The sequence below is a fragment of the Anabrus simplex genome, chromosome 8, assembly GCF_040414725.1.
Source record: "Anabrus simplex isolate iqAnaSimp1 chromosome 8, ASM4041472v1, whole genome shotgun sequence".
Lineage (NCBI taxonomy): Eukaryota > Metazoa > Arthropoda > Insecta > Orthoptera > Tettigoniidae > Anabrus > Anabrus simplex.
In genome coordinates this window covers 17,071,254-17,092,838 of record NC_090272.1, presented here as the reverse complement: position 1 = coordinate 17,092,838, position 21,585 = coordinate 17,071,254, and the positions used below count along the sequence as shown (strand labels likewise).

Here is a 21,585-nt window from a genome sequence, read left to right as displayed (position 1 = left end):
GTACATTATAATTAAATGATAAAATGTACTATAGACACAAAATTCAAGTAAATACTGACCTATCCACAATTCCAGCTGTTACAAGTTGTAATTGTGTGACAAATTGTAAGTGTGACATATTCTAATTTTGTGACCAATTTTAACTCATTGGGCCCGAGCCACTGAACCGTTCCGTGCTTCGTCTTGGTGTACCAAATGCCGAACCATGGAACTGTTCCGTTGTCTCAATTTACTAAGTAATTGAACTTTTCCTCAAGAGATGGCAGAGTGAGTTGCATTTGTGATTTGTGTAGTGACTCTTTCTTTGCAATGTTATATGCACTTTGCTAATATATGTCGATAGTGTGCTTGGTAATATTAGTTTGAAGTGGGCTATCTCTAGACTTTGACATTCGATTGTAAACAAGATGGATGCCAGTTAAAGAACTGAACTTTACCGATATATAACCCCTTTTACAAAATAACGTTGATTAGGAATGTCATTTTTTCAGTGAAATTAGTAGTAATATTACTAATAGTGTAAGTAATGCTCCTGAAGAACAAACAGATGTGGAAGTCGAAGAGAAAGTGAAAGGAGAAGACTGTGTTACAGCTCAGTAGGCGGCCTGAGTACAGACCCATGATGTCGATAAATAAAATGTTTTTAACCTATTCCTTGTTCCGCAGTTCGTGGTATGAAAGCCATTTATTTTCATGTACATTTAAATCTTTAATTGTCTTGTAAGTAAGAAATTTCTCATGATATGAAGCGACATTATATTTCCTCCAAAATAATCCGAGCCCCAATGCAGTTTCAATCCAACAAATATGCAGGGCTCAATGGGTTAACTGTGACAAATTGTAATTTTGTGACTAATTGTAACTGTGTCAAATTCACTGTGACGAATTCCCCGGATCCCATTACAGATAATATCTCAAGGGATAGATTTAATTTAATTAGAAATGCAGTGTCTAATGAAACCAAACAGCTTTTGGAAAGTTCCGCCTCTCCTGGACACAATTAGAGAGGGGTGTCTAAAGATCCTCGGCCTAAAGAAGTGTCCATTGACTGATAAATTACACCCTTTCACAGCCAAGTGAAGATGCGACGGTACATATGAGGCAAACTCAATCCCGTTGTCATGGCCGCACTAACTGGTCTGCCTCTTGATTTTGTGATGTACCAGGAAACAGGAGGGGAAATAATCTCTGAAAAAACATCCCTCCCTGACAAAATTGATTTAGGTTGTAGGTTAGTGCCAAAACTCTGTGATTCACTTCCTCCTTGCCCATCAGTTTTCTAACACACTTTCAGAGGTTTCACATGTCAAAATTTTGGCACAACACAGGACACAGATACAATAAAAACACACGTAAAATACGAAAGAATGTGGAAGAAAACTTACCTGAAACAAGTCCCGAAATGTGCCTCAAATTAAACACATAAAGAGGTCATGTGGATCAAAGCTAGTTAAAATAACAAGAAAAATGAAAACTGAAAGGTTTCTTTTAGTAAAATAAAAATATTTAAGAAAATTATGGAAATACAATAGAAGTCCATTATAGCAACAATTCATAACACCAAAATATTTACTCGCTATAGCGGATTGTTGTTATATCCAAATCTTCCTAAAAGTTGGGGAAGACCACACATTAAAATCGGTATGAAATCGCAATCAGTTTGTTCAAAATTTGCATTTTCAAGGGGTAAGTTCCATCTTGGGGAAGCAAGACATCGGCGTCTGTTGAGTGACAATAGCCTACGTACGAATTTGGAAGTGTGAAGTTGGCTAGCGTGGAGTATATTTGCATAGCCCAGTTATGGATACTAAAAAAGTCATTATATCGCTTACTAATGACGACAAAATTAAAATCCAGGAAGTGGACAAGCATCCGCACCTTTCAACGGTGGCACGTATCTTAAAACTCGCACCTTCGAGTTTCTACTCGAGTCAATCGAAGTGTTGTAACATTTGAGACGACAGTCAATGTAATCCTCTCGCACATGGCCGAGTTTAACATCCAAAAATTCATGGTCAATGAGCCACTGGTTCAAAATATAAGGCTTCGGATGACATTTGTTTTAGAAAGAGTGTGATCTGCAAATATTGCCTTGATGCCTTTATGGGCCCCAGCGCAAATGGTTTCATATTTGTTTGTCTGGTGTTTTACAGACCTTCTAGTACACTGTTATTATATAATAAGCCCCAGTGGAAAAGGTTATCTTTTCCATACATTTTAATACTCTCATCCTTAGAACCAGTGGATACCGGCAGCCTGTACCCGTACATACACGCCGTAAAATGCATCCATAATACCAATATAGTTGGTCTGTTAGTGGACATTATAAATTTTGCAGCTAAGTTATTCCTGGTTGCCAGCATTTTGCCCCAGTGTGCTAAATTGTGCTCATCATTTGGTAAATAGCACACCTAGCAAAACAAATGGCTCAAAACCATTTCTTATAAACAGTGCTGATGTAGCTATCTTATTATTGTTAATAATTATATACAGTCGTATCAGCACACTCTCTTTTAAAACATAACCGGTTTTCGGACACTAAGGTCCATCATCAGTATTAGAATTTAAATTTAATTCCACACGAGTGTGTCATCAAAAATAGTTTTTAACTAATTTAACTAATTAATTAGTTATATTAACTAATTTTGATGACACGCTCATGTGGAATTTAATTTAAATTCAAACACTGATGATGGGCGTTAGTGTCCGAAAACCGGTTATGCTTAAAAAACGAGTGTCCTGATACGACTGTATATAATTATTATTAATAATAATAAAATAACTACGTCAGCACTGTTAATAAGAAATGGCTTTGATATTTTATAATGATCATAATTCGTCATTCATTGGTCGAGAAACATCCAAAGCCTTTAAATTTAGGAGCAAAAAATTGAAAATATTAACCATCAATGAGGTCATTAAATTCAACCACGAATGCTTGAAGCACAACTTAACACCTAATTTTGTTAATCTGAAAAGCAACAACACATCAGTATCCTATCAATACGCCGTCAAAACAGCACGCACAACATGGTTAAAAAGTGAAATCAAGAGCCTACATGCAAAGAAGGATCAGCTAAATGAAGAAGCGTTCCACCTTCAGCTTCAATTTGTGAACACATACAATAAACCGGAATGGACATGTCTTACAACACACATACACGAATATATAAGAATTAGATCTTGAGAAAAACGAAAAACAATTCAAAACAAATTAAGTAAACTTAAGAATAAATACTTCACCAGCGGTACCGTCCTTTGAGCTGGTACGAGTACAAGACAAGATAAGTAAATACATAAAGATGAAATTAAACACTGGGCACCAAAATAATTACCGAGTAAAGACAAATTACCATTAGATAACAAAAGGTTCCCGTGGATACTAGAATAACACTGGTACAGTATTAACTGGTACAACGAATTGAAAGAAAGACCAACCAGAAATGGAGTATAAAAGAATTTTATTTTAAAATATAGAAGAGTGTTTAACAACAGAGAGAAAAACAATGATTAGGCTCAATGAGCTGCAATGTAACGAAGAAAATTAATTAATTAATTATTTAAAACTTAGATAACTAGGAAATTAAAAGAAGAAAATAACGATAAACTCACAAATTCAAGGACGACCGTCAATTAAATAAACTAAAAGGAAACAATCTGGATTTTAAGTAGGCCTACGGCAGGAGTTAAGTTACCTATCTGCAATTTCAATGAATTTCCACCAAAATTTGGAATTACTTTTAAAGTTTCAGAAAACACTTGACCGAATTCAATTTTATTGCCATGAGCTTTCAGAAGCGTCAAGATTTAAAAGGTCTCAGTTATGAACCCGGAATAGCCCCGTCTGTGTGTCTGTGTGAGATAGAAAAGAGGACTGAAGTAACGAGCTAATAAGCTAATAAGCTGCATATTGTGTGGGTGTGTAACTTAACCTTAATTTAGGAAATAGTATAAGTAGTATAATTAGTATAATATAAAATAATTAGTAATAGGCAACCTTAATATTATTTGTTGTATTGTGGTTAAGTGTAAGAGAGGGCCGTGTGCCCTAACTTCGCCACATGAAAGAAGCCATAATAAAAGCCAGCCCTTCCTATGGCATGTTCATACCTTTTACAAAATCATTTTAAGTTTATATGTATTATTTGCATACTTATACACTTGTTTTTTATTATTTTACAGTTTGTTTGTGTTTGCCTGATTTTACACGAAGGCTGATGATAGCGCGAATTAAGTATCGAAAGTAGTACCTCATATGAACGACATGTGATCAATTCACATTAATAAATATCTTTGTATTGAATATGAGGACCCCGAACAATTTTAGTTATTGTAAACCCACTTCAATACGGATCACGACATTTCTAAGTACCGTATTGATGATTTATCGCTATCAACAAGAATACCATATATAACATGTTAATGTTATTTATTACATTGGGACTAGTTTCTAACCTTGTATTGGTTCATCTTCAGCCTTAAATTATAAATGGAAAACACATGAAATGTAAGTTGAAAACACCAACACATAATATAATAATATTGGCATGTCTTGAAGCATGTTGTGGTGTCATATGAGACCATTAAATTTTATCTCTCTTGCACATATGTCCAACACTTTTGTGTCACTTTTCCTTTTAAGGAAATCATAGTCTAGATATAAAATAGTACTGTCTGTTTGGTGTAGCTTATTGTTGGACTTAAAAAAGCAGTGGCCCTGCAGATACTTGAAACTGTGATATGGATGATTGGACACACAACGTACCATATGGTGTTATTAATATAACAACATCATCTTCGTGACTGCGAATATCATCATGGACTCCTCGTGTTATGTTTTTAACATCGCATACCAATTTGACTAATGGCTGAAGTAGGGTGACTAGACCATTGTCTGGGATCCGGGTGAATTATTGGGGTGATCTGTTTTACTGTTTGTACACGACGGCTATGTGATTGTGGACATATAGCACATGCGATTCTTCTGTGCATCCTCCTTGTGTCCTCTGGTCACCCTAACCCAAAATGTGATGTAATATTTAATGACAATATAACAGATTTAGTTGTAGTTGACATTTTATTGAACAGGGGAACCCACTTTACTTTGTTTCGTGTGACAATTGTCAAGTTGTGAAAATCAATGACACGTTCGAATGCTGTCAGACCATTCGTGACACCGAATGCTACCCTTTTAAATTGATACAAACGTACTCTGGCCTTAAATGCTCAAAATTTTCTGTCTTCTTTCAAAATAGGAATCTAATGATATGCACTGCAGTGAACATCTCATCTATACCAGGAAGTGCATATGTGTCCAGCTGCTTGTGTTTGTCATCACATATGACTGGACTGACTGGCTTGTATTACATGCTCCTTAACCTCCTCTTCTATAAAGTTAGAATTGGAATTTGTATGGTGACAAGAACGAATAGCTACCGGCTTGCAGTCTGATATCATGTACTTGAACAGCGAGCCAGGGTTCACCAGATAAGATTTTAAAGATTTTAAATTCTAGCAGATATTGGTGAACTGATAACTGATGCCGAGAGGCAAAATCCTAACTGATAGCTTTAAGGTACAATAGTTTCAGAGCATTATACACTCGCCTATGAATTCGTGAAGAATTCATGAAATTAGTAATCCAAGTTTATCTGCCTCACCTGTTTTGGTGGCTTCTAAGAAATTTAAGACGATAGAAATCCATTGTCTTCATTGTTTACTTGCAGAGGCCATGTTGGGATCGAGGTTCACTTTTCTCTGGCTTGATCTTGGATGTTTATTTATTTATTTATTTAGTTAATTGTGTGAAATAAATTTTAAACGATCAAGATTGCATTATAAAACCAATAGGTTTAATTTCACATAACATAATCGATTATATACATTTCCATTTGTTTACCAACAACCTCCTGTATTTAGCAAGCTGCCACTAAGAACAAGGTAAAACATATCGAATTTTCTGTACACTTCTATTAATTAAAGAAAACTCCATATTATAAAGAAACAGTAGGCCTACAATTAGTTCAGAGCTGTGGAGGTGGTGTCTCACGAGCCTGGTAGTTCGGGGATAAGCTTCATTGAAAGTTGGAAGCGCTTCCACGTGGTGAAAAAGTGACGAGGTAGATAGTTAGGAAGGTATAATTAATTAAAATAAAGCACTGCACAGTATTAATTCTCAAAGGAGATAAAACAAAATGAGACTCTTGAAGTGATTTGTTGATGAAAGAATGGACTTTACACACTTTTCTAAAAACATCTCACGCCTAATGCAAAGATCCACAATTTTGTCTTCATTACAAGTTCTTAAGATGGTGAGAATTCGGCGAAGGCCTGTTTCAGCTTGTTGACATCTTCAGTCGTTGCTCCATTTCTATAAGACATGGTTGCCAAAAGCATGATTACTGTGGAATAAGTCGTGTGAGATATGAATATACATATTCATGCAGTAGCTTTATAACATCACTTTTAGCCTCGTTGCGTTTTATTCTGCCAAGGAGCATGCGAGGAATTTACCTTGTTCATCTTGTTTTCATAGATCAGACCTAGAAATACGCTAGTTTGTTATCCGAGAAGGAACTACTGACAATGGTAGTTGTTTGTAGTTTAGTTGCACTAAGATCAAATTTATAAGAAATATTCCGCAGTGCTAACAGGAGCATCCAAAACTTTTAAGCAGTCTTAAATGTGCAGCATCCGGGTCGCTAACCAATTAAATTTCATCTATTTAATAAAATGTAGCCCTTCTTTGGTATTTATGACATTGCTCACAAATATTGAGGAAACCTGTTTATCATGATGAGGGGAAGAAACTTAAGTGTTGGCGAGGAAGACGTAATGCAGAAAATCCACAAGAAACAGCACAGCCAATGCATGTAAAAGTGGGTAGGATTCCACAATGCCTGTGATCAGGAGTCATACAGTATGTAGTGGCACTATTTGAAATAAACTAGGTCAGGTTTTGGAAAACTAGCCACTGCAGTCACAAAACTTACTATATTTCTGAGGACTTTTCTTTTCTTCACAGTTGCAGTGTGACTTGCTTGAACTCAGGGATGCTCACGCCAAGTTAAGAACTACGAACGAGAAGCTTCGACGTGAGAAAGAAAGATATGAGAAGGAAAGAGAGGAGCTAAGGACAATGGTCACAGGCAGGAAGCGAGCTGAACAGGAGGAGGAGCGCAAAGTGAACGCCTTGCTGGAACAGGTTAGTAGCACTTTAAAATGTACCTCACAGTCTACAATGAACATGTTAGTAGTACTTTAAAATGTACCTCACAGTCTACACTGAACATGTTAGTAGCACTTTAAAATGTACCTCACAGTCTACACTGAACATGTTAGTAGCACTTTAAAATGTACCTCACAGTCTACACTGAACATGTTAGTAGTACTTTAAAATGTACCTCACAGTCTACACTGAACATGTTAGTAGTACTTTAAAATGTACCTCACAGTCTACACTGAACATGTTAGTAGCACTTTAAAATGTACCACGCAGTTCACACTGAACATGTTAGTAGCACTTTAAAATGTACCACGCAGTTCACACTGAACATGTTAGTAGTACTTTAAAATGTACCTCACAGTCTACACTGAACACGTTAGTAGTACTTTAAAATGTACCTCACAGTCTACACTGAACACGTTAGTAGTACTTTAAAATGTACCTCACAGTCTACACTGAACACGTTAGTAGTACTTTAAAATGTACCTCACAGTCTACACTGAACATGTTAGTAGCACTTTAAAATGTACCTCACAGTCTACACTGAACATGTTAGTAGCACTTTAAAATGTACCTCACAGTCTACACTGAATATGTTAGTAGTACTTGTAGCGTTATTAACAAAATACGCTACTTGTGACATATACTTTGAACAATCAACTGTCTACACGACACTTATTAAATTGTGTGAACTATCCGTACAAGTGACATTTTGTGGATTAAGTATCTTACTGTTGGACCCTCCTTTATTTCTAATGTGCTGATATCGTCATTGATAATTTTGCCATTGTCTATTTGGAACTGCTATTCTACACCATTGGTAGTATTGGATGACTAAAACCTTGTATCTGGTAAACGTGGGTTAATTTATGCATGACCGCTCTGAACTGTTTGAATATTGGTCAACTACTCTGTCTAAACGTGGCAATTGTGACTTTTCGTCACATATTTTACTGTTTGGGTGGTTTTTCTGCGAGGTATCGTTACTTGGTGGACAGATACATGGACTTCTACGCCACCTGTGAGTGTGCCTAGCAAATTATCTGGGTGGTTCGGCGGTCTCCGCCAGGGCGTGTAGCGGTGTCGAGACTGTGCCGCGCCATGTGGCGGAGTGTGGAACGCTTCTTTTGCCGGTGGAACTTGCTCGTGTCTGGAAGCAATTCGCCATGGCTTACGGCTACGTTACAATTCAAATTATGATTATTATGACTGAACCGATTGGTATCGGTTAAGTACGGCGGGTATACCTCGCCTAGCGAGGAAGACTAAATGTGTGGTATTAGTACAGTATTTTAAGTACCTTTGTGTATAGTATAATGTAAGTTTTTAAAATATTCTTAGTTGTAAGTGCATTAGTAATTAGGTATAACACGAGTAGGTTACCTGAGCATGATTGATCACCGTGTAGGTACGCCGTTGGTTTCATTATTGTGTATATTACTTCTTGGTGTAATTTTCTGTATTCAATAAGTGTTTTATTGTATGTGATATTAGGCCACGGTTGAGTGATTTTACTTGAAGTGTACGTTGTGTAATAGCGTAGTGTTGGATTTGCTCAAGGTAACCGGCAAAATTCGTCCTTGCTTTTTCCAAATCTTGTGTTTTCCTTTGGTTTATTCTTATTTCTGATGTACCTGCGTGTGTTTTCCCTGAGTTTTATTCGTGGGCTGTTTCATTTGTAAACTTCATATCCATATTACGGTGCTTATTGTGGTGCACATTATTGTCTTTTCTCTGATGTTGTGATTCTCATATTAGTTTTTGGTGTTTTGTTTCGTGTGTTTCGGCCTCCTGTTACTCGTGTTTCGACCTAATTACTACGCTTGCACTGAACTCCACCCCTTTTTTAAAAAACTATATTATTATTAGTTATGTTTTTCGTAGATTTTTTATTTCGTTGATAGGTAGGGTTAGAAAATAGTATTGTATATTTCTGCATTACTGCGGGTGGTTTTATTTATTATTACCTCATTATATACGGATACCTACATTTATTTCAAGATGTAATTCATCAACAATGTAATGTTTTGGGGTTTTAATTGAGGGCTTTGGGTACCCCCAGTGTGGAGCGATCGTAGCGTTGGCCTTATGTACTCTTCATATTGTTGTTGCTTATCTTATCTTATCTTATCGTCGTGTGGCAGTTACGCAACTGATTTTGGATTGTTGTCTCGTTGGTTTTTTTGTACGATGGTGTGTGCCTCTGTGAATATTATGTGGGATTGTTTTGCGGTATTGAGGCGGTATCGTGTGTTGGGTTCCTTGTGATGTGTGTCCTGCCTCATTACATTATGTATTTCGGGTCGTGTTTTGTTAATTACCACATCTACTAGGTGGGGTGATTTAGTTCATAAATTATTAGTGTTGATTTTATTTTAATTTCCTTGCAGTATGTGTTTTCATATTGGTCTGCGGTTGCTTGGAGACCTTTTATCTTCATACTTTGTTTTATTTACGTTATGTGGATGTTACGGAGAATGATCCTTCCACTAGGATGTGTCAGAAGCCCTCTGTTGTTAATTTTATTAAAATTTTAAGTTTGTTTACGAACCCCTTTTTAGTAACTTGTTGAGTTTAGCTGTCTGTTGCACCAGGAATTTATTTAAAAAATGAAGAAACTATTTTATTTTAAAATCTATTAATTTTATTTATATCTAGATTATTTATTTTACCGCTTTTCAGGGATCCAAATTAAATTTTCATTCCTTCTAGTTCATTTTACGTATTGGCGGTCTAAGATTCCTTTTATTTGATAATATGTAAACATGAATTTCCTTTCAAGTATATATTTATTTTAAAATTTTAATGTTGGTGTCATTTGAGCGATGTCCGTCGAAATTCCTTGTGATCCCCTCCTCTAACTCATTTCATGGGTAAGGCTCTGCACTCTTCCTTCGTTTCCTTGCTCCCTTATTTACTTTTGAAGTGTTATTTATTGTTTTGCTTCCTTGCTCCTTTGTTTTTATTTTGACTTGTGCGCACTTCCCCATGACGTTCTCTTCAGAACGTTATTCACCCATCATTTTTTGGGCGTGTAGCAGTTGAACAACGAATTACTTAACAGAGGGCTTCTGACACATCCTAGTGGAAGGATCAATCTCCGTAAAACCCACATAACGTAAATAAAACAAAGTATGAAGATAAAAGGACTCCACGCAACCTCAGACCAATATTAAAACACATATTTCAAAGAAATTAAAATAAAATCAACACTAATAATTTATGAACTAAATCACCCCACCTAGTAGATGTGGTAATTAACAAAACACGACCCGAAATACATAATGTAATGAGGCAGGACACACATCACAAGGAACCCAACACTCGATACCGCCTCAATACCGCAAAACAATCCCACATAATATTCACAGAGGCACACACCAGCGTACAAAAACCCAACGAGACAACAATCCAAAATCAGTTGCGTAACTGCCACACGACGATAAGGTAAGATAATATAAGCAACAACAATATGAAGAGTACATAAGGCCAACGCTACGATCGCTCCACACTAGGGGTACCCAAAGCCCTCAATTAAAACCCCAAAACATTACATTGTTGATGAATTACATCTTGAAATAAATGTAGGTATCCGTATATAATGAGGTAATAATAAATAAAACCACCCGCAGTAATGCAGAAATATACAATACTATTTTCTAACCCTACCTATCAACGAAATAAAAAATCTACGAAAAACATAACTAATAATAATATAGTTTTTAAAAAAAGGGGTGGAGTTCAGTGCAAGCGTAGTAATTAGGTCGAAACACGAGTAACAGGAGGCCGAAACACACGAAACAAAACACCAAAAACTAATATGAGAATCACAACATCAGAGAAAAGACAATAATGTGCACCACAATAAGCACCGTAATATGGATATGAAGTTTACAAATGAAACAGCCCACGAATAAAACTCAGGGAAAACACACGCAGGTACATCAGAAATAAAAATAAACCAAAGGAAAACACAAGATTTGGATAAAGCAAGGACGAATTTTGCCGGTTACCTTGAGCAAATCCAACACTACGCTATTACACAACGTACACTTCAAGTATAATCACTCAACCGTGGCCTAATATCACATACAATAAAACACTTATCGAATACAGAAAATTACACCAAGAAGTAATATACACAATAATGAAACCAACGGCGTACCTACACGGTGATCAATCATGCTCAGGTAACCTACTCGTGTTATACCTAATTACTAATGCACTTACAACTAAGAATATTTTAAAAACTTACATTATACTATACACAAAGGTACTTAAAATACTGTACTAATACCACACATTTAGTCTTCCTCGCTAGGCGAGGTATACCCGCCGTACTTAACCGATACCAATCGGTTCAGTCATAATAATCATAATTTGAATTGTAACGTAGCCGTAAGCCATGGCGAATTGCTTCCAGACACGAGCAAGTTCCACCGGCAAAAGAAGCGTTCCACACTCCGCCACATGGCGCGGCACAGTCTCGACACCGCTACACGCCCTGGCGGAGACCGCCGAACCACCCAGATAATTTGCTAGGCACACTCACAGGTGGCGTAGAAGTCCATGTATCTGTCCACCAAGTAACGATACCTCGCAGAAAAACCACCCAAACAGTAAAATATGTGACGAAAAGTCACAATTGCCACGTTTAGACAGAGTAGTTGACCAATATTCAAACAGTTCAGAGCGGTCATGCATAAATTAACCCACGTTTACCAGATACAAGGTTTTAGTCATCCAATACTACCAATGGTGTAGAATAGCAGTTCCAAATAGACAATGGCAAAATTATCAATGACGATATCAGCACATTAGAAATAAAGGAGGGTCCAACAGTAAGATACTTAATCCACAAAATGTCACTTGTACGGATAGTTCACACAATTTAATAAGTGTCGTGTAGACAGTTGATTGTTCAAAGTATATGGCACAAGTACCGTATTTTGTTAATAATGCTACAGTCAACCCCAGCCAAAAGAGGACCACCGGGGGCCAAGATTAGGCAGGTAAAGTTCAGTCATTTGCACTTGAAAGGTACCACTCAGTCACAAGGTACAGAAGCGTCAAAGAGTTTGACGTAAGCCGACTACTTTAGTTCATTGATCTGTTAGATATAACCCCCATTGAATCACGACGAGTACATCACATTTTATGCCAAGGAAACAAGCTTCAGGAACAGTCTTACTTGGTAATGGGTGACACAACACAGGGCACACACGGACTGTTCAATGTGCAGGAAGACGGAGTACCAATGGCCAGTCAGCACAGCGTACAACACACCAGGTGGTAAACAGACTCATGGCTTGCAAGATTTCAGCACCAAATGTTGAGCTCCAATGACACAGATTTTTAGATGCACTAGTCCGGCTTAGCTTCTTGCAACGGCGGCTCCAAAATGCGCACGAATAGCTGCAACAGGAACAAAAAGCAGCAGCAACGGAACAAGTACAGTTCAAAAATAATTAGTCACCACTTAGGTCTTTACACACTCATTAGGGATTTCATTAGTTCCGAACCGGGTTTCAATGACCCACTTGAAACAGTGTTTTTGAAAGTTCATGGGACAGTAGTAAACACAAACGCTTACAATGACTAGCGTATCATCTCCAGTATTCACTTTAAGTTTGACCACTCGGGTAACACACTTGGCTTGACTACAGTTCTTTTGCCAGTTCTGGCATTGACATTTGCTAACATTTATGCTTATTGTTACTGAATATTACACTAGTGGAAGTGAATTACAACAATCAATTTAAAAGAAGTAAATTAGGACTAATAAATCTGGATAATCTTACTATACTAGAATAATGCAACCCATATCTACAAGAAAAGAGGACCTAAATTAACTGAATGTTCCCAATAATTAATTTACCAAAGGAAATAAAATAACAGAAACAAGAGCAATAATTTGGAATACAGATGCTGGGTGGGTCATGAAATACCTGGGAAGAAACGAAAATTTTGCCCACAACAAGACCAACTATATAATAAGCCCAAACCTGGGCACTCATACTCCCAAAACAAGGTCGAGGACCATTATAAAATAGTATTCTACATTCAATTTTACAAGAAATTACTTAGCATTCTTCCACACCTTAATTAATTTTACAGAAGAGATAAACAGATCAGAAGGGAGGCATGATACACATCAGAAATAAATAAATAATGGAAGGTACAGCGAGGGAGATAAAGATTAATTATCACACAGTGAAAAGGATCGAATTCACCCATAACGACCAACTTATTTACACAACACAAGATACATAATAATCCAATAACTCAGAAGAAAATGAACGGCAGAAAGATCACCACAAGGAAACAGAAAACACAGTATTCTAAATCATCTACAACCATAACGCAGAAATCACATGGCGATCGACCCAGAATAACAAAGGTAATGGCAATAACTGGAGACTTAACCGGTATAATAAGGTGAAGGGGAGTACTCAAATTGTGTCCGCACGAGGTCACCATGCACCAGTAACCCAGGCCAAACCACCACATGACAGCCAACAATTACAGAAAGGATGATAGGAAACACAACGAAAAATGTAAATGAAGTTATAGCTCCAGGCAGAACCAACAGAAAGCAGCATCAATAAGGGCCAAAATTCAAGAAACTTCCACTCCATATAAACCATCCTTGAATACAACGAGCACAAGTGTTCTACCAAGACCATCAAATGTTCAGGGAACCTCGGGATAACCAGGACTAAAAATATGGTGGCGAAAAGACAGTCCACCCTGTGAGATTATGTCAATCGACAGACACCCTTCCAGCCAGTCGGAATTCACGGGATATAATTGTACATAAACGATGCAGACTTGATAGGTAACACGATGACAAAGCTCATGAGTTGATGGAGAATAACCTTCAGCCAGTCAATTGGGTCCCATACCTCCAACGACAGACCAAGAATTTTAGCGACTGCCCACGAACTACTCCACATGACCCCATAATCATAGAAACAGACCCCAGAACAGTCAGATGACAAGCAAGCGACAATATAAAATTGCGAGAACATGCCGGTTTGAGCTAGAAACAACCGAATTACAAGAGAAGGTAAACCAGATGATAGACAGACCACAGTGTAAAATAAGAAGCAGATTATACAAATAAACTTGATCGAATGGAAAAACACTTAAACAGCCAAAGGGTGTAAGGGAAATACTTCTCAGTACCGGTACACGAATTTCTCTCACATCTGACCTACAGACATCATGCAGAAGAAACCTAAGTTCACGTATAACACAATATCCAAGTAAACATGGTTCAAGCCAGTGTACATCCATGAAATGACCACAAATGCCCAGACGGGCCTCAAGAAAAATCTTGGGCTAATAATAGTGTGAACTGAATCACGTGCAAGACATCCCATACTGATTCGCAAACGCCTTGCCTACACGAGGACTCAAGGGTTAATAAATATACCAGCCAAGACATGGACATAGGTAACGGGTAAGCTCAAGGTTACACTAGAGAAGACTTCACCTCAATTGCGACAACAGCACACTCAACTAAATTAACAGCACACGCCAGACCGACAACGACGATGAAATGCACTCCCATAATCCTCAGCAAAATGAACAGGAAGAATTTAATAAGAAGCAAATATGAATTTAAGAACAGATTCCACAATGTTTAGATAAATGAGTACCAATAACCACATGACAACTGCGAGACCCACAACCAAAATCCCAGGATGAAAGCACAGAAAAAACGAATGATCGCTTTCAGCAATAAGCCAGCCATGATCCACACCCATATTCCAGCGATAAACCCACACAACCACCAAGTAGCACCAGCACCAGGGTACAGATTTTACATTTACAGGAAGGAATGAGTAAGCACCAATACATATAGTAACCAACCAGCACCAAAAAATGAAATATCAGGAAGAATGAAAATTTACACTCAAGCACAAGGCTAAAACTGACACTCGTCAACCAGAACTAGCAGATACACCACATGAATGGCACAAGTCATCCGAGGCGAGTTACAGAAAATACAATAGACGAGGAGATTCAATACACAGATGACCGAAACAATGAATGTGAGGGGGAAGAAGCTAGCAAGCAATAACTACCCTTAACCAGTCCCACGTACCAACAGGCTTTAAGAAGGAAAACATGACCAATTAATTTAGAACCCACCTGGTTACAACTTGACCACATGCACCAAGAACCAGAAACAACAGGAAGGTAAGCAACACCAGAACAGAACACCACATGGTAGACATTACCAGAAGAAATGGATCCTCGCATGAGAGAATTGACAGCGCTACCTGACATGGACACATCAAATTAAGATAAAAGGTCAATATAACCTTCGACGGACCATACAGCCGTAGCCTATCAGCATTCAATCAACGAAAACACTACAAAATACACCAGAACAAGACCACAGCCCATGGTTACCATTATAACATAAAATCCATGTGAGATACCCATCAATATATCATCATTACATTATATATTCATACAAGAATACCAACACAAGCCCATAATAACAACACAATATTACCCCGGGATCATGCACAAGACCCCCATAAGCCAAATAGGAAAAATTTCCCATAGCACAAGTCCCAAGTAAATATCCATAATACCAACACCATTATAATCAACTGACATCTCACTATGTCAAGAAATCACACTATCATCACACAAGACGTGTAGTAACCAGGGCGAGCAGGATCACAGACAGACATTAGCTGAAAGAAAAGGTCAGCATGGGTCAAAATTGTAAATAAATTTTGATACACCCACTCCGAACTGCCAGGCGGGAACACAGTCTCTGGAAGAGAAATATAATAGTAACAAATTTTTCAACACATGATCTGGACCACAAGCGAAGCTGAAATAAAGGTAAAATTTTACACACTAAGTGATAGTTACCAATCAATTTAACACAAGCCCTAGATCTTTACATGGCGTCGACGGGCCACCAGCTTAACACTTTTTCACTAGAAACAAGACATCATACAAGAAAAATAATTAATGGCAACAAACACAATTTTGTTTCTGTAAAATGTGGGAGAATATTTTGTAAAATTTAATTTAGAACCAACCTCAAATAAAATTAATGCAACTCCATTCATCAGTAAGAAACAATAATGGTCAACGACTCACCCAGATATCGCCGGTCCTACATAAGAACAGCACAAGGAAAGGAACCCAATTCCATGACCCATCATACAGCATCAACCGGAACAGGGTAAAACCAACAGGAAGAGACCTCGAACATAAGCACCACAAGGGCAAGAGAACCGCCAACCCGGAACTCGAGCATACATGAAAATAAACAGAAAACCACAAATTATTTAGGAACATATCAGTTTTACACAATTTACGACAAGCCATAAGTTTCCAATTAGTTGGTGACATTCGGGATGCCTGCGTCACAATTTCATAACTAGCTATTCAGCGTAGCTTCAACACAGAAACCACGCTCTATAGCTACCAAATGCAACACCCCCAAAATAATGATGGCCTATGACGTTCTCTTGAGAACGTTATTCAGCCATCATTATTTTGGGGGTGTTGCATACTTTAAAATGTACCTCACAGTTCACACTGAACATGTTAGTAGTACTTTAAAATGTACCTCACAGTCTACACTGAACATGTTAGTAGTACTTTAAAATGTACCTCACAGTCTACACTGAACATGTTAGTAGTACGTTAAAATGTGCCTCACAGTCTACACTGAACATGTTAGTAATACTTTAAAATGTACCTCACAGTCTACACTGAACATATTAGTAGTACTTTAAAATGTACCTCACAGTCTACACTGAACATGTTAGTAGCACTTTAAAATGTACCTCACAGTCTACACTGAACATGTTAGTAGCACTTTAAAATGTACCTCACAGTCTACACTGAACATGTTAGTAGCACTTTAAAATGTACCTCACAGTCTACACTGAACATGTTAGTAGCACTTTAAAATGTACCTCACAGTCTACACTGAACATGTTAGTAGTACTTTAAAATATACCTCACATTGACAGGAAGTGAGTTGTGCATGTTGCCTTCAACTGTTTAAATAGGATACCAAAATAGAGCACTCGTCAATATACATTAATCTGTCAACAAGAACTGATAGATATTAATACTGTGAGAATGTGCCCAAAAATCTTCAGATTGTTAGAACATTGTCGATTGTCGATTTTAATTTTATACTAGCAAGAAAATTAGTTCCATTATGATAAATAAGGAAAATATATCCAATGAAAATAGATTCTCCAGTACTTTCAAATGTACTACATTTAAGAAATTTTCCAATAAGAGGCGTAGTTACGTTTTTTCAGGCCCTACTTAATTTTTTCTAATATTTCCTCTGATGAAACAGAACATATAAGTCTCAGCAAAAGACAAAACTGAACTGGGCTGTCTCACTTCTTCCGATCAAGAAAAACTTTGACATAAAGGAAAACTGCTGACCTCTCCAAATCTCACGATTGTCTAAGATAAACAAAAGATTTTAGACAATAACTTCATTATTAATAAAGCTGACAAAGGAAAAGAATGACTATATCAAATAAACAGAATCCTTTTTGCAATGATAACAACTTTTCTCAAATAAGAGACCCTGCTACCAGAATTCAAAAGACCTGATTTTGAAAATACTTCTTTCTTCTTTACTCAGCAAAAATATTCACAATTTACAGCTAGAGCAGCACCATAAGAGCAATACCCTCATTCGACCATTTATTAATTTTAAAAATAGCCCTGCATAACCCACTTTTTACAGGCACATTTTAAACAAATATTATAAATTTTCTAAAAAAAGCAGCTATTACAGGTTGTGCCAATTTTTGTGATACTAAGGAAACTTGATCTCGCAAGACTTTCATACCTTACAATCGTTTGAGATCACCAATGTGTATCAAGTGTTAAGTTAGTAATCAATGTAAATACATCGAAGCATCCAAGAAATTAAGAAGTTCTGATTAAACTTAAATTTGTATTTGACAGTAAATACTTAACATTCAGTAAAAATATTTTTCAACAGTGTGGTCTTCCAATGGGTGCAGTAGCATGGTTATCAACGACTTCGAAAATACTACGATCATCAATAATATCGATGAAATATTTTTGGGTACGTTATGTGGGTGGTATATTGCCAACTTTAGATCAACAAGCCACATGCAGTTTGACCATACTTGACTATCTTGACACATTAGACCCATGTATTAAGTCTGTAGCAGCGCTTGAGCGCATATAAATAAAAAGAAAGAAATATTAGAACATTAAATACAAATTAGAAGGGTTAAAACCCTGTCATAAAATCAATATTAAACATGGTAAAATACACGGAAACTAACAGTAGCATGTGCACAGCAGAACGAACCCTTTGAGGTTGTGGATCGAAGAACTTTTGTGGCCAAAATTTGAACAAAGAATAATTTGGTTAATATTTATCTACTTATCGTAAGTACTTATTTATTACAGAAACATTTAAAAAGGAAATAACGAACAGTGCTGTTAACATAAAACCCAAAATAGAAAACAAATCCCGAAGTCGCAGTCTTACTGATGCCAGTGTTTGTGGAGCGAGCAACTTCACTAAAGAAATGAAATACAGTTCATTGAAAACATGTTGAAAAGAATCAGAATTACTGAGGTGAAGCTTCATGAAAAAAGTTAATTACAAAGAGAGAGGATTGCCTCGTGGCAACGTGAACATGAATGTAGAACCTCTTTACATCGCCATCGACGGGTAAACTGCTGTGACAAATTAAAAAGGGAAATAAAATAAAGCCAGAGCTCCCGGACAACACGTCTGCTCTACTCACCTTCGCTCTAGATGCTGTAACTGGAGTTAATTTAAACCAATGAAATTTAAATTATTTTATTAGACTCTCCTTGTCTTGTCCTTGAAAACTTCTCGAAACTTGTATCTTGTACAAGTCCCACGACAATTTTTGATGACAAAATTTAATACCACTTTAAGTAATCCAAAATTTACTTGAAGAAGGCCAAATATATAAACTCTTGGAGCACACATCACAAAGTTTACAGTAGAAACTGAATCTATAGTTGAGTTCTTATGAGTTTCGACTTGACATCTGAGCGCTGCTAAGTGACCGCATTACCAGTGTTGTCGAGCTGCGTGTTGTATTGTGTTCAGTTCTTCTCGCGGCCATTCTTGACAAAGTACGACTGAGTTAATTGAATGGTTGAAGGACATGAGTGAGAGGGATCTCGTGAAACAAAACAAGCCCTAGTACCCAATTTACGTAGTAGATGAAATTGTCAAGAGGCCTGGGCATAATGTTATTTGCCACCCTTTGTAGGAGTTTTTCCATGCTTAAGTGAAATTGAATCCATTAGCAAAGCGAGTCCTTCTAGATGGTGAGTAGAAATTTCATTTCATTTTCTTGCCTTTTATCTGTTCAAGCATTGACCTATTTTCATCTTATATCATTATCCTCAATATGTTACATGTTATTGTTCATCTTATGTGAGTTATGCATGTTGCTACGAAGAATAATTGTTTCTGGACTTATATTCGAGTATATACATTTCCGTTCGTGTTACTGTCAAGTCGACACTCATAGAAACGGAACTATAACTTCTCTATTAACTTTCTTGAAATAACAATTAAAGGAAATAATGTCAGCCTTAATTATGGCATTTATCTTAAATCAACACAAAGTAGTAATGTCATTAAACAACACTCCATGCAATAAAAAAGAAAAGCTGCCCTCTACAATTTGGCTTATAGAGCAATAAGAATTGAATATATTCACCATGGCCCAGGATAATGGATATAATAAGATATTTGATAATAAAATCATTAACAAAATGAAAGAAGAGCCCAAAACTACACACACTGACATTTAATAATTTGAAAATGTCCTTTCAGTGTAACTAGCAACTGTTATATCAACTTACTCATTTGAAAACTGTAACTGTTGTAACAGGTATGTACACTCACTCATTTTAAATCTCGAATTAATTCAACAATAAAGGAAACTCACACATTTAAAATCTTTAACTGTTGCAACAATATTGTATTCTCACTCATTTGAAATCTGCAACATTACTGTACACTCACTCTATGAAATCTGTAACAATTGCAACATTACTGTACACTCACTCTATGAAATCTGTAACAATTGCAACATTACTGTACACTCACTCTATGAAATCTGTAACAATTGCAACATTACTGTACACTCACTCTATGAAATCTGTAACAATTGCAACATTACTGTACGCTCACTCGTTTGAAATGTGTGGCGATGTCAGGTCAGGATCACCCTGCTACCGTATGTTATAGTAGACGGTCTGGCCGAGGGTCAGGCGGCCAGTACCAAACCTGGCAAACTAGGGGAGAACCAACGGCTACGGGCGGATGAGCTCTCCCTTAGTAGGTTTGATGAAGCCTTTGTGTAGGAAATGACACATAAATTCATCACGTTCAAGCCCTTGGGGTGGAATACTTCCCCTAAAGGCGGATGAACCGTATTTGGTCAATGGCATAGAAAGTCCTCAACGGCGGACCAGGCATAAGGACAGGAAGTCCCTCCTCGGCTGGAACGGCGGGCGAAGGCTGCAGTGACTAGAAACCCTTCGATCGTCTTGCATCGGCTTGCCATTGAAAACAGTTCTTACGTCATCAAGTACAGTGCGTTTGTTGAAGTGCAGCAACACTCGCACTCTAAAAGAATCCCACGCACAGCAGTCTTCCAAAACAGATTGACTCTTCCGAAAGTCCTGCGGCCATCAGGAAGTTGCGACGGGGGCAGGATTGTGATGTCTGGAAGCCTCTAGTGATAACTTGCCGCGTAAGCGGTAGATGTGTGATCGGTCGTCTTGCTTAGGATTGTGGCTGTAGAGCAATTCGGTTGCTGCATCTACGACTGAGCAGTCCTATTTAGGGTCCACTCTGCTCACCTCACATGAGGAAGGGGCTAGAAAAGGTGCCCTAAACATAGTCAGCCACTTCTAGTACCGATTGGATAGCCGCGCCCAATGGTATCACCTCAATGCGGTCGAACAAGAAATAAATTATATTTTGCTACATGGAACTTAAGAACATTTAATGATGACCCTTCAAATGAAAGACCCTAAAGGAGAACAGTCCTTGTGGGATAAAGGGTTACGAAGATACAATATCGACATAGCAGCACTCCAGGAGACCCGTCTTGCTGAAGAAGGTCAGTTGAATGAAAACGGAGCAGGATACACTTTCTTCTGGAAGAGTAAACCTACCAGCGAACACCGAACACATGGAGTAGGCTTTGCTATCAAGAATAAGCTTCTCAGAGACCTGCTGGAGCTTCCAACTGGACGTAATGAACGAATCATGACATTAAGACTTCGATTAAATGGCGACCAAC

At 37.4% G+C, this 21,585-nt stretch overlaps 1 protein-coding gene across 3 annotated transcripts in view; it reads left to right on the top strand.

Annotated features, from left to right (window-relative positions):
• The window catches only part of LOC136879210 (uncharacterized), a 1,250,431-nt gene that overhangs the window by 1,055,678 nt on the left and 173,168 nt on the right, over positions 1-21,585 (top strand). For all 3 annotated transcript variants that reach the window (XM_067153008.2, XM_067153007.2, XM_068228965.1), the window contains one exon: positions 7,025-7,204. In XM_067153008.2, coding sequence (XP_067009109.2) covers positions 7,025-7,204 — 180 coding nt within the window. The remainder of the gene's footprint in view (positions 1-7,024; positions 7,205-21,585) is intronic.